The following is a 14,390-nucleotide window of genomic DNA, read 5'->3' on the forward strand; positions in this document are numbered from 1 at the left end:
ACATCATAATTAGGGATGCACGATATATCAACCACCATATCTGTATTGGCTGATATGTTCATTTTAAAGTTATCGTTATCGGCCTGATAAGAAAGTTTGTCCGATATATTAAAGCCAATGAATAATGTATTGTTTCCTCCACCTGAGACGCTTCAGATGCGACTGTTCGACATGATGATTATGAATTGCTTGAAATATGATTGGAATCACTTCAGAAAAGAAAAATACAGTTCAGTGCAACACGTGCTGCACAAGTCTGATCATGAGAACATCATAATTGTGTGTTTGGGACGTGGCTTTTACTGGTGAGACTTTTGATTTTGTTTTCAGGCTCTCAAAAATTATATAAAAGTTTGGATTTCGATTCATCGGCCAATCAACGGTTATCGGCTTTCAGATATAAATAATTATCGGTATCGGGCAAAATGTTCATATCGCTGCATCCCTAATCATAATTTAATCTTTTCAGTTTTCGGAACCGAAATGTATAAATTCCAGTGTAGCTGCAAACACACAACTGCTGAATCCCTTTCTAAATACTGTCTATTTTGCACAATATCCCGGATTAGGATTAGGATTAGTGCAGCCCAAAGTGGGATTTGAGTGGCTGCCCAGAGGGTGCAATATTTTTGGCAAGAAAATAATAGCAAAGGGGAAATAAAAAAACAGCAGTTTTTGAGAGCTTGATCCCAAGAGTAGTAATCAGAGTTGTAGTAATGAGTTTATCTGGATAATGCCTGTTAATGCCAATGAAGACTGTGGGATTGACTAGCGGGGACCATTATATCGCCAAGGCTGTTACAGTGAGGAAAATAAGTGTTTGAACACCCTGCTATTTTGCAAGTTCTCCCACTTAGAAATCATGGAGGGGTCTGAAATTGTCATCGTAGGTGCATGTCCACTGTGAGAGACATAATCTAAAAAAAAAATCCAGAAATCACAATGTATGATTTTTTAACTATTTATTTGTGTGATACAGCTGCAAATAAGTATTTGAACACCTGAGAAAATCAATGTTAATATTTGGTACAGTAGCCTTTGTTTGCAATTCCAGAGGTCAAACGTTTCCTGTAGTTTTTCACCAGGTTTGCACACACTGCAGGAGGGATTTTGGCCCACTCCTCCACACAGATCTTCTCTAGATCAGTCAGGTTTCTGGGCTGTCGCTGAGAAACACGGAGTTTGAGCTCCCTCCAAAGATTCTCTATTGGGTTTAGGTCTGGAGACTGGCTAGGCCACGCCAGAACCTTGATATGCTTCTTACAGAGCCACTCCTTGGTTATCCTGGCTGTGTGCTTCGGGTCATTGTCATGTTGGAAGACCCAGCCTCGACCCATCTTCAATGCTCGAACTGAGGGAAGGAGGTTGTTCCCCAAAATCTCGCAATACATGGCCCCAGTCATCCTCTCCTTAATACAGTGCAGTCGCCCTGTCCCATGTGCAGAAAAACACCCCCAAAGCATGATGCTACCCCCCCCATGCTTCACAGTAGGGATGGTGTTCTTGGGATGGTACTCATCATTCTTCTTCCTCCAAACACGTTTGGTGGAATTATGACCAAAAACTTCTATTTTGGTCTCATCTGACCACATGACTTTCTCCCATGACTCCTCTGGATCATCCAAATGGTCATTGGCAAACTTAAGACGGGCCTTGACATGTGCTGGTTTAAGCAGGGGAACCTTCCGTTCCATGTATGATTTCAAACCATGACGTCTTAGTGTATTACCAACAGTAACCTTGGAAACGGTGGTCCCAGCTCTTTTCAGGTCATTGACCAGCTCCTCCCGTGTAGTTCTGGGCTGATTTCTCACCTTTCTTAGGATCATTGAGACCCCACGAGGTGAGATCTTGCATGGAGCCCCAGTCCGAGGGAGATTGACAGTCATGTTTAGCTTCTTCCATTTTCTAATGATTGCTCCAACAGTGGACCTTTTTTCACCAAGCTACTTGGCAATTTCCCCGTAGCCCTTTCCAGCCTTGTGGAGGTGTACAATTTTGTCTCTAGTGTCTTTGGACAGCTCTTTGGTCTTGGCCATGTTAGTAGTTGGATTCTTACTGATTGTATGGGGTGGACAGCTGTCTTTATGCAGCTAACAACCTCAAACAGGTGCATCTAATTTAGGATAATAAATGGAGTGGAGGTGGACATTTTAAAGGCAGACTAACAGGTCTTTGAGGGTCAGAATTCTAGCTGATAGACAGGTGTTCAAATACTTATTTGCAGCTGTATCATACAAATAAATAGTTAAAAAATCATATATTGTGATTTCTGGATTTTTTTTTTAGATTATGTCTCTCACAGTGGACATGCACCTACGATGACAATTTCAGACCCCTCCATGATTTCCAAGTGGGAGAACTTGCAAAATAGCAGGGTGTTCAAATACTTATTTTCCTCACTGTATATCGGCTGATATTTTGCTTTTCTTTTTTATTATAAGCATATGCCAATAAGTTTTTCTTGATGAGTTGGAAGCTGGACTTTTATTTTGAAAGCATGGGGAACATTCTCCGTCTTCATTAGTTTACTATCTCTGTTGAACCGGTCTGTCTAATAAAGTATTACCCAGTTTTTCTGATGGGATTATAAGTGCCAGTACTAGCGTGTAAAACCATAGATTTCCTCCTCTTTCAGTGTTAGCATGTCACAGAAGTACTCGATGATATCCAGCACCAGAGTCATTTTTGAACACGCCTCAGACTCTTTTATAGGGCTTTTTTTTGGTCTGAAATGTAGTAGTTTGTGCATGTAATGATCTATAGTTGCAAAGCAGAAAGAGTGAATCTGTGAAAGTGAAAGCCTCGCTTGTAGTCCTGCCATAACTGTCATCACACAGAGGTTACATAAGTACATTTATTCAGCAACCACAGTATAGTCGAGATTCATGTTTGGATTTATCACAGTTCATCACTGAAGGTTTTCCGCTTCCTCGGCGCTGCTTCTGCGGTGTAGAGAGAGTGCAGGGTTGCCAGATTGCAAATATTACAGTAAGACACCAGGCAGAAATGCATCATTTTAAGAGAAAAGCTCCGATTGGGGGATTTCAACACGTGACATCTGGCAACCGCACTCAGCACATGTAGGACAGCAGTCTGTCATATTATTTGTCCTTTTTTCTCCCATCAATAATATCACATGTTAATAGTCACAGTTATCGTTTAATGACCTTGGTGTCATCTCGTCAGTCTCGGGAAAACAGCTCGTCACAGTCAACACTACTGTAGACACTGAACGCAGTGGAGTTGCTGGATTGGACGTGTTCACAGCTGACGTGTGTGTGTGTGTGTGTGTGTGTGTGTGTGTGTGTGTGTGTGTGTGTGTGTGTGTGTGTGTGTGTGTAGGACCTGGGCTCCCCCAGTGAGAAGATTTGGCCGGGATACAGTGAGCTTCCAGCGGTGAAGAAGATGACTTTCACAGAGTATCCCTACAACAACCTGCGCAAGCGCTTCGGGGCGCTGCTGTCCGACCAGGGCTTCGACCTCATGAACAAGTAAGAGCGCGCAACACTAGCGTGTGTTTGTGTATCTTTATATTTACTAGAATTACTGGTCACACTTTATAGAGGTTATGCACTGAGTCAGTTTCCCGCAGGAACACACTTGCTCAGCCGGCCTGAGTGGCAGAAGAGCTGCTGAGTGACTGGGTTTAATAGAGGAAACGCCAGTAAAACACACGATTATCAGTTTAAACTAAAGGTTGGACTCGATATAGTGTTCCTTACAACTTCCCAAAGATCCAGTGATCATGGATATTGACATGCGGCAGGAATCGTGTTTACTCACATTTATTTGAGCCTGATTTCCACGCCGGGGAAATACATAAAGCAAATTTGCCTGTGAACGCTTTATATAAACACAATACAGGTCTAAATCTGGGTGATCACTAATATCAATGTTATATATATCATCATATCGTTCAGCCTTAAAACTTAAGTTTTTTGTCAGTGTTCATTTAAAAACATCCAATTATGCAGAATATATGATGGTGAATATTTAATTGATGAGTTCAATTCAATAAATAGAGTGTGATTTTACCCCTAAATTCAGCATATTGACACACAATGAAACTGTAAATCCACCGTTCTCTGCCTGGATCCAGTCGTTACTGTGAATCACAGCGATTCATTCAGTTCTGTTCTGTAGCTTTCAGCAGTCTGTAAAATATACCTCAGATTTCTTGTCCAATCTATTAATACAGTCGATCTCAAAGCTCTTTCCAGTTTAGATGTGTTTTGTGACGCACATGACACGGATCTGACACGCATCCTATTGTCAACTCTACGTTCATTTAAGACTTCATTTAGCTCATTTAAGACTTCATTTAACTCATTTAAGACTTCATTTAGCTCATTTAAGACTTCATTTAGCTCATTTAAGACTTCATTTAGCTCATTTAAGACTTCATTTAGCTCATTTAAGACTTCATTTAGCTCATTTAAGACTTCATTTAGCTCATTTAAGACTTCATTTAGCTCATTTAAGACTTCATTTAGCTCATTTAAGACTTCATTTAACTCATTTAAGACTTCATTTAGCTCATTTAAGACTTCATTTAGCTCATTTAAGACTTCATTTAACTCATTTAAGACTTCATTTAGCTCATTTAAGACTTCATTTAACTCATTTAAGACTTCATTTAGCTCATTTAAGACTTCATTTAACTCATTTAAGACTTCATTTAGCTCATTTAAGACTTCATTTAGCTCATTTAAGACTTCATTTAGCTCATTTAAGACTTCATTTAACTCATTTAAGACTTCATTTAACTCATTTAAGACTTCATTTAACTCATTTAAGACTTCATTTAGCTCATTTAAGACTTCATTTAGCTCATTTAAGACTTCATTTAGCTCATTTAAGACTTCATTTAGCTCATTTAAGACTTCATTTAACTCATTTAAGACTTCATTTAGCTCATTTAAGACTTCATTTAGCTCATTTAAGACTTCATTTAGCTCATTTAAGACTTCATTTAACTCATTTAAGACTTCATTTAGCTCATTTAAGACTTCATTTAACTCATTTAAGACTTCATTTAGCTCATTTAAGACTTCATTTAGCTCATTTAAGACTTCATTTAACTCATTTAAGACTTCATTTAACTCATTTAAGACTTCATTTAGCTCATTTAAGACTTCATTTAGCTCATTTAAGACTTCATTTAGCTCATTTAAGACTTCATTTAGCTCATTTAAGACTTCATTTAGCTCATTTAAGACTTCATTTAACTCATTTAAGACTTCATTTAGCTCATTTAAGACTTCATTTAGCTCATTTAAGACTTCATTTAACTCATTTAAGACTTCATTTAACTCATTTAAGACTTCATTTAACTCATTTAAGACTTCATTTAGCTCATTTAAGACTTCATTTAACTCATTTAAGACTTCATTTAACTCATTTAAGACTTCATTTAACTCATTTAAGACTTCATTTAACTCATTTAAGACTTCATTTAGCTCATTTAAGACTTCATTTAGCTCATTTAAGACTTCATTTAGCTCATTTAAGACTTCATTTAACTCATTTAAGACTTCATTTAACTCATTTAAGACTTCATTTAACTCATTTAAGACTTCATTTAACTTATATCGCACTTGAATGGTTTAAAAACATTTGCATGAATGAGAGCGTAAAGATATAATGTAACACTAGCCAAAGGATGACGGGGAAAATGGACGCTGCATTAATTGTGCGATATATTTTTAACGCTGTAAACTGAAAAAATTATATAGCCTAATTATGACAGCCCTATTATGTACACAATAAGTGCAATTGTATCAAATGATTAATTGGAAACACTTTACAATAAGGTTTAATCTGTTAACATTAGTGTATTAGTTAACATGAACTAACTATGAGTCAGTTCATGAAAAATACAGTTGTTGATTGTTCATGTTAGCGTTAACACATAACTTGTGATTTTAAGTGTATTAGTAAATATAGAAGTAAACGTTTACTGCTGAATAATTGTTCATTGTCAACTATTGTTACCAATTGAAACCTTATTGTAAAGTGTTACTGATTCATTTAAATGTTAGTACATAGTAGTTAAAGACACTTAATATAAAGTGGGACTGAAATATTTATATTCTACATTAAATGTAAAGGAAATTTTATCTTTATTAACTTAAAGGAAACAATATCATATGATACAAAACACTTGATATCAGTCCATTCAAGTGATTATATTAGTAAATCAGCAGTGTAGAATACGTCATAGGAAGTAAAGATGAATGAATATTAGACGTTCAGATGTCCTGAAAGTGCTCCTTACTCCCGCACAGACGGAGGAACTGTGTGTGTTGCTGTTGTTTTGCTGAAGTGCAGAAACAGCTGCTACACATTATGAAGCACTTAAGAACTAAAGGCTATAACTAAGACGTTATAAATGTCATTGAATGTGTTTGAAAGTGTTGTCAGGTTGCCGATATGTGCGTCCCTGTCTTTAATGAGGGTAAATAAATAAATATCATGCAATAAACTTGACGTGTTTTGTTCTGGAAACCTGAAGCATTTCCGGATGTTTACAGACCTTGTCATTGCGTCTGTATGATTGCGAATCGTTCATCTGGAATAAACAGCCATCGATCTGAGCGCTGCTTCGACATGTTTTCAGACGTCTGATTGATTTCTCCAGTTGAAATCTCTTGTTCTTGTTTGCATAGTTTGAGGGAGTCGATCTGCGTCACAGCCGGGCTGAAAACACCGCAACCACATGAGAAGACAGAGGAAGGACGTTTAAGATCACAGTAAACGTGCCTCATTCGGTCTGATTTATTCTGTCGGACTGCTTTGAAAATGCAAGTATTGGGTTACAATTTACTGGGATATCTAATGACCGTCCCACTTCACAACGACCCTCGCGGACTTCGACGGATGCAGCCTCTAGTATCTCTTACTTTGTGTCCATTAAGTTCAGAGCCGACCGTTTATGCAATCACTTCAGCTTCTCATCACATCTTCTGTCCAATCAAATGCTCTCTAGAATCTGAAGCTCCGCCCCCTCTGCTATAAACACCGGAGCCATATGGGTTGCAGTGTGTGTTCGGTTGCTCAGAAACTGTACGTTGGTTAAGAATGAAATGGCTAGAGTTTATTCACACTTCTACTATTGAATCCAGCGTATCATCAGCGCTGGATTCGCTTCCATGGTGCTGTCAATCTGTGAGGGAAACTAAACACTATTGGCTATTTGAAAAAGGGGCGGAGTCATTCAATATGCCCCGCCTTAGCTTCTGTTTCAGTGGAAATTACGTGAACGCATCAGACAAAGCACTTCAGTGGGGCTTTAATGTTAGCGCAAGAACATTTAAAGTCGACTTGGAAGTGAAGATGTGACTTGTCGTATAACAAGAATAAATGTGGGCGGGGCTTGATTGTGTCTGTGGGGAATTGATTGGATGGTTGTGGTTTGCTATTGGCTGATCTCATGTGAGTGACAGGTTATAGCCCCACCCTCGTCATCAGAGAAGAGAAGAGATGCTGCAAGAGGAAGTGATTCTGATTCAAGATTATTAAAACAATAATGATGTGCACTGATAAATCATTTAGAATAAACACTGTGATATTACATTAAAAACTAAAGTGTTGACAATATATAATGACTTAAAGATGATGTTCGGTGGAACGGCACCTTAACGGACGGTTGAATTCCAGGTACAAACAAGCGTTCCTGTGATATAGAGCGGGTCGATTCACCCTCTCGCTTTAGTTTGCGGTTCCTACAGCGCTGTTCACATCATCTGCTCCTGACATCAACTCGAGTCTCCTTTATTTATACAGCGCTTTTTACAATACAGAGTGTTTCAAAGCAGCTTTACAGAGATAACAGGAAAATAATGCAACAAAGTGTGTTTCCAGAAGGAAATAGCGTTACAGTCCAGCTTAAGTGAGTTCAGGGATGTTCATTACAGGACTTTCTCTCTGCTTCCCGTCTCAGGTTTCTGACGTACTGCCCTGCGAAGCGCATCAGCGCGGACGAGGCGCTCAAACACGAGTACCTCCGCGAGACGCCGCTCCCCATCGAGCCCTCCATGTTCCCCACCTGGCCGGCCAAGAGCGAGCAGCAGCGCGTGAAGAGAGGAACCAGCCCGCGCGCGCCCGAGGGGGGACAGTTCAGCCAGATGGTACTCTCTCAGCTCAACATCTTTCTCAAAGTCCCCCTGTACTCAATCATTTTATCCCTTAAAGGTGCAGTGTGTAAGTTTAACAGCATCTAGTGGTGAGGTTGTGAACTGCACCCAACAGAAGTTACGGTGGCCGACTGGAAGTGATGTCGTCGTCTGAGACAGCAGAGAGTAGCCAGTTAAGCGGAGGTTTCTTTATAAAAATAAATTAAGAAATTAGGTTTACTTAATTATTCAGTAAAACAATGTGAATATTATTGTAACTTGTTCATCATTGTGTCAGTGTTTTATTCGCTGACTTTAGCTGAAGCTTCTTATCATGAAGAACAACATAGTGACGAAACGCGTTTGTCCGCTCAGGGCCACCGTAGAAACATGTCGATGTAAGCGGACCCGCGGTGTGTGTAGAGAGAAACGCCTCATTCTAAGCTAATAAACACATAATGGTTCATCATGTAAGGTCTTTATACACCACTGAAAACACAGTTATGAATATGATATTGCATTTCAGTCAACAGATCCTCCTAAATATTACACACTGCACCTTTAAAATGCAACTTTGATCAGCAGAATGACATTTAAATATTTTTTCCTTGAAAAAAATGTCCTCATGCCTTAAAATATCTTGAATGTAACTCGACACCCTTGCCTCATTTAGTATGTGCGGTTCTATGAATATGCAAATTAGCCTATTCTTTTTTTAATTATTTTAATTTAACATTTAATTATTTTTTTTGTCATTGAATATCCTGTTGAACTAAAAAAAAAAAATCATTACTGCAGAAAAATGGGTTGTGAACACAGATTCATGTTCATGTTACTTAAAGGGATAGTTCACCAAAAAATTAAAATTGTCATCATTTACTCACACTTATGTCGTTCCAAACCCATCCTTTGGTTCATCTTCAGAACACAAATGAAGATATTTTAATGAAATCTGAGAGATTTCTGTCCCTCCATTGACAGTTACGCAAGAGATCGTAAAACTAATATATATGAACGGAACAGTTTAGTCCAGATTTCCTGAAGAGACTCGATCGCTTTATGATGAACAGATGTGATGTAGGCTTTTATTCACATATGAACAGAATTTCAAGCATACTTTAGTAAAAGCCTAAATTACATCAAGATGAACAAAAGGACGGGTTTGGAACGACATAAGTGTGAGTAATTAATGACACGACTTTGATTTTTAGGTGAACTATCGCTTTAAATCTGTTCTGTCTCTGTGGGCCAAGATAATACTTATTAAATCACTGTCTTTTCATGTGCTCGTCTTTTTCTTCCTGTAATTCCCGGTTATTGTTACTGATCCTCATCTCTTCTGTTGTGCTCTTCAGGGTGATGATGATCTGAAAGATACTGGTTTCCACTTGACCAGTGCGAACCAGGGCGCGTCCAAAGCCGGTCCGGGGTTCAGCCTGAAGTTCTGAGCCCGATGGCCGCTGGGTTTCTCTGAACGCGTCTGTCATGACGCTGAGACTCATTTTAAGAGCAGTTCACTGAACTCCACACACACACACACACACACTCTCTGGGGACCCGTTTCTCACAGCGCCGAGGACCTCCGTGAAGCTCGAGTGCTTCAGATTCCTCATGCTCCTCTGAAATACGATGTGTTGGTTTGTCTTGCTTGGTTCTTTTGTCCAGCTTGAAAACAAGCAGAGCGTTTATTTTTCTCTCCTTCTGCAATGGTAGTTGAGGAGTAGGGTCAAAAAACTCATTTTAGTGATATATGAATATTAAATAAAACTGTTTTGAAAACATTGATACTATGGTCTTTTTGAATACTTAATTCTGATTGGCTGGACGGTGTGCGTTCAAATCGCTAAAACTAAATTCATAAAATGGTCCCATCTTGGAAACCCTGGCAGGTTCTGTATGTGAATCGCCTGACGGAGCCGTTTAAGAGGAGGAGCCGCTCACACACAATGCCTTTTCCCACTTTCCGATGTTGACGGACACGTTGGCCACTAGGCGGACGAGTTGTAACCTCAGCGTCTCACGCATGACACGGCGTTCAACTTTTTGTGTTCCACTGTCCTGCTGCTTTGTGTTTCTGTGAACCGCTCCTAAAATTCACCAAATGTTTTTTCTTTGAAAAAATGTCTTCATGCCTTAAAATATCTTGAATGTAACTCGACACCCTTGCCTCATTTAGTATTCACGGTTCTATGAATATGTAAATGAGCCCCGCCTCCACTCACTCACAGCAGCTATTGCTGTCATGCTAGTCCTTTGACACGGCATTCAACTTTTGTGTTCTGTCACTGTCCTGCTGCTTTGCGATGTGTTTCTGTGTTCTGTATGTGTGCAGTTTTGCTTTAATGAAGGCCGAATCACACACACTCACAGAGAAACATTCAGGAGTACAGAAACTTCCCTGTGATTTATCAGTGAAATAGTGAGCATAGTAAAGTGTGAGAGTCCACTGCTAGTTCCACCCTGCTTCACGTCGAGTGATTCTGTCTTTAAGTCCTTAAAGTCCCCCTGTAGTCGATCATTTTATCCCTTAAAACTCATCTTTGATCACCTAAATGACCTTTAAGTGTTTTTTCCTTGGAAAAATGTAACGTATATTGAATGTAACTCGACACCCTTGCCTCATTTAGTATGCGCGTCTCTATGAATATGCAAATGAGCCCCGCCTCCACTCACTCACTCAGCTCAGAGATCCACTGGTTGACGATCACACGTTGATCTGATTGGTTACAAGGTAGTTTGTGACGTCAGAAACACCAGCGATTTCAAAGCGTGTTTTTGAGACTGTCTTTGGTTCACTGCAGTTTTAAGGAGGAAATACTCAGCAATGCTGTCGACTTATGAACTTACACATGGTTTGTCTTAAAGCACTGTCAAAAAAAAAATCTTTCTGAAAGTGATTCCAATCATATTGTTCCTCGTTATAGATGTGGACTATTCTTTTACGTTTAGAAGGACTTTATTGTTGAGTTGTTGAGTTATCATCCTTGCTGTGAACGGGCCTTTAGTCATTAATAATCTTTCCTCTACACTAACACTGTTAATCTGAAGCGCTGCATGAGTGCCAATCATCATCATCTTGCATGTCTTGAGAAAATGTTGCCATGTTTGATTTGACAGCTACAATAGAGATGTTTTCCATTGAATAATTAAGCTTTCATATGACTTGACTGAATACAGCACTTCAGTCACACACACTGTATGTTATGCTTGGGTTTGAACAACTTGTGTTTGTTTTTAACTTTTTAAGCTTCACTTTCAGTATTCTGAAGCGCAGCCAGCTGATTCTTCACCAATCCTTCTTTTGTTTTCTGCACAGTGTCTTCTGGGTTTGGAACAATATGAAAGTGTTCTGTGAAAATCTCCAAGTCATTTTTCTAGAGTTAAATCCCCTCTTGCTCCTCTCATTATATAAGGTCTCGAATCGTTTGTTTCCAGCTGTAAAAGGGGATTTCAGGAGTGAGCCGTCCACCCTCATGACCGTTTGTTTTCCACTAGTTTTCCACTCTTTAATTCGCTGCCATGTCTTCAGGATTCCTAATGAACGCTTATAATGCGGACGGGTGGCATCTCACACGTGTTACAGTCAGAAACGGGCCGAGTCCCCTGTGCGTTACAGCAGAATTGAAACCAGAAGCTTGAAGAAGCCTGGATCTCTACCAGTACTTCATACTGCTGATTATTTTGTCTATGAAAGGAAAATGCTTGTGGAATACAGTGAGAGAGTCGTGTTGTTCATCTGTGCGCTCCGACACAGCTAATCTGAAACCAACTCAATATTTAACATGAACAGTCTCAGATTGTGAATCATCAGGTTTTGTTCAGTACTGAAGAAACAAACAATACTAAGACATTCAGAAATGCATATACATTTTTTAAATTTGTTGTAATTTTAAAATTAAAGGCTTCAAATTGATAGAATAAATTGTTTTATTTGGCAAAATAAGAAATGTATTTACAACATGTAAAAACCCTGATATCAAAACTTTTAGCAATGTGAATGAACTGATATGAATATGTGCCCGAGTGAGTGATGAACTTTAATCCTTGATCAGAAACCACAGGGTCAGGGTTAGGGGACGCTGGTCTGAGCTCGTGTTCTGGCTATAATCTGTGTCTTAGAGGAGCAGATCACTGCAGAATTACAGTTTCCTGATAGTTTACTCTCCCCCACGTCCAAAAGTTCATGTCTGTCTGTCTTCAGTCGGAAAGAAATTAAAGGGGTGGTATAATGCCCTTTTCACAAGATGTAAAACAAGTCTCTGATGTCCCCAGAGTGTGTGTGTGAAGGTTTAGCTCAAAAAACCCCACAGATATTTGTATATAGCATGTTAAAATTGTCAAATTTTTAGGGTGAGCAAAAACACAAAGTTTTTGTGTCTGTTCCTTTAAATGCAAATGAGCTGCTGCTCCCGGCACAGGGGGTGGAGCTTCAAGAGCTTGCACACACACACACACAGAACATTTCAAAAACTTTTAGCCTTTCATGTTCAAACCGGAGTCACAAAGATGGAGAGACTCGAGAAGAAGTGACGACATGTAGAAGCAACAGGACATTTCTGAATGTTTAGTTGATGAATTTATGAAGCTGATGTGTAGTTATCTTCAAGTCATTCATTAGCATATTCTGTCTTGATAATCTATAAATCGTGTTCAGGGGGCGGGGTTTATGTAAATTCTAGGGTTGGTGATGTCACTAACCCGGGAGGAATGTGGTGTAGTCTCTACCAGCCGTTTGTTGTAGTCCTTAAAAAGCCATTTCTTTAAAAGCAAATATCTCCCTTTGCTCTGAACTTTGAGCGCTGTAACTTTGCAGATGTTGTTAATGCTCAAACAGCAACATTACACACTAACTAAAGTTAGAAAAGTGAAATCATAATCAACCACCCCTTTAAAGTTTTTGAGGAAAAAATTCCAGGATTTTTTCCAGTGACTTCAATGGAGTCCAACGGGTTGAAGGTCCAAATTGGTCATTTTCTAAAAAAAAATTAAAACATTTATAAACCTTTTAACCACAAATGCTCAACTTGCACTAGCCGTGATGCGCCACACATTAGGTAAATTGCGTTGAAAGGTCACGCATGACGAAGGGGGAAGAACAGACCCAGTGTTTACAAAGCAAATGTGCAAAGACTGAGTCAAACGCCATTTACAAAAAAAAAAAAAAAAAACTATAACAACGATGTCAGATGATTTTGAAGTTGGATGAAAAAATTTGATTGAGTTTTTCGTCCTTTCCTACATTCATGATCCGGATCACACGTGACCTTTCAACCTGATTACGTAATGTGTGTCGCATCACAGCTAGAGCAAGACCAGCATTTGTGGTTAAAAATATATAAATGTTTATTATGTTATAAAATGTTGGTTTGTCTAGATAAGACTCTTATTCCTCGGCTGGATCGTGTCGAGACTTTGAAGCTGCACTGAAACTCACATCTGGACCTTCGACCCGTTGGACCCCATTGAAGACACTATATGGAGAAACATCCTGGAGTGTTTTCCTCAAAAACCTTCATTTCTCGTCCACAGAAGAAAGAAAGACATGAACATCTTGGATGACGAGGAGGAGAGTAAATCATCAGGAAATTTTACTTCTGAAGTGAACTAAATCTCAGAAGCGCACTCGTACCCTCCAAGAGTACGTGGTCAGCACCTTGTTCTTCTTCCTCACAACGCAGGTGAATGTGCCCTCGTTGATGGCGTTCGCCACGATTGTGATGTGGTCATCTTTCAGGGAAATGTATCCGGGATGAGAGAATTCCAGAAGCTCGCCGTCTTTATACCAGCTGTCGGTGTGGGAGAATGCTCATGGTTAGGACGTTTGTAACAAACACAAACCTTAAATATCCCTGAAAAACATCCAGATTCCAAACTGTGCAAATTTAAAGGGGTCATATAATGCCATTTTTGTACAAGCTAATATGATTCTTTAGGGTCTAAATTAAAAGTTTGTAATATACTTTAAAAATTCTCATTAGTATTGTAAGAAAACACTAATTTTACCTGGTCAAAAACAGCTCTGTTTTCAGCACGCCATTTAAGTGCATGTGTCTTTAAATGATAATGAGCTTTGCTCACCCCGCCCCTCTGTTCTGTGCGTACACCGTTTCTACACACAATAACCACGCGTTGTTCATTATAAACGTGGGATTATGAAATATATTGAGAATGTCGTACATAGAAAACATGCCGTAATGTACCCTGCCTGAGTATAAACCTTAGATGCATTCATCGTGAAGCCTGCAGCAAGGCTTGCAAATTTCGCAAAGATTA

At 39.2% G+C, this 14,390-nt stretch overlaps 2 protein-coding genes across 12 annotated transcripts in view; one reads left to right on the forward strand and one right to left on the reverse strand.

Moving 5' to 3' along the window:
- Positions 1–10,273, forward strand: part of cdk11b (cyclin dependent kinase 11B) — a 65,336-nt gene extending 55,063 nt beyond the window's left edge. For 6 of the 7 annotated variants that reach the window (XM_081348133.1, XM_081348137.1, XM_081348135.1 and 3 more), the window contains 3 exons: positions 3,346–3,494; positions 7,946–8,132; positions 9,473–10,267. In XM_081348133.1, the coding sequence (XP_081204259.1) occupies positions 3,346–3,494; positions 7,946–8,132; positions 9,473–9,565 (429 nt within the window). In that variant the 3' untranslated portion in view covers positions 9,566–10,267. Of the gene's footprint in view, positions 1–3,345; positions 3,495–7,945; positions 8,133–9,472 lie in introns of all 7 variants that reach the window. The other variant, XM_081348131.1, reaches the window with a different exon arrangement.
- A 1,755-nt stretch (positions 10,274–12,028) lies between these two features.
- mmp23ba (matrix metallopeptidase 23ba) overlaps positions 12,029–14,390 on the reverse strand; it is a 28,113-nt gene continuing 25,751 nt past the window's right edge. For all 5 annotated transcript variants that reach the window (XM_081348138.1, XM_081348140.1, XM_081348142.1 and 2 more), the window contains exon 8: positions 12,029–13,903. In XM_081348138.1, coding sequence (XP_081204264.1) covers positions 13,729–13,903 — 175 coding nt within the window. In that variant the 3' untranslated portion in view covers positions 12,029–13,728. The remainder of the gene's footprint in view (positions 13,904–14,390) is intronic.

Source organism: Scardinius erythrophthalmus, assembly GCF_964197995.2.
Source record: "Scardinius erythrophthalmus genome assembly, chromosome: 20".
In the NCBI taxonomy this organism is placed as follows: Eukaryota; Metazoa; Chordata; class Actinopteri; order Cypriniformes; family Leuciscidae; genus Scardinius; species Scardinius erythrophthalmus.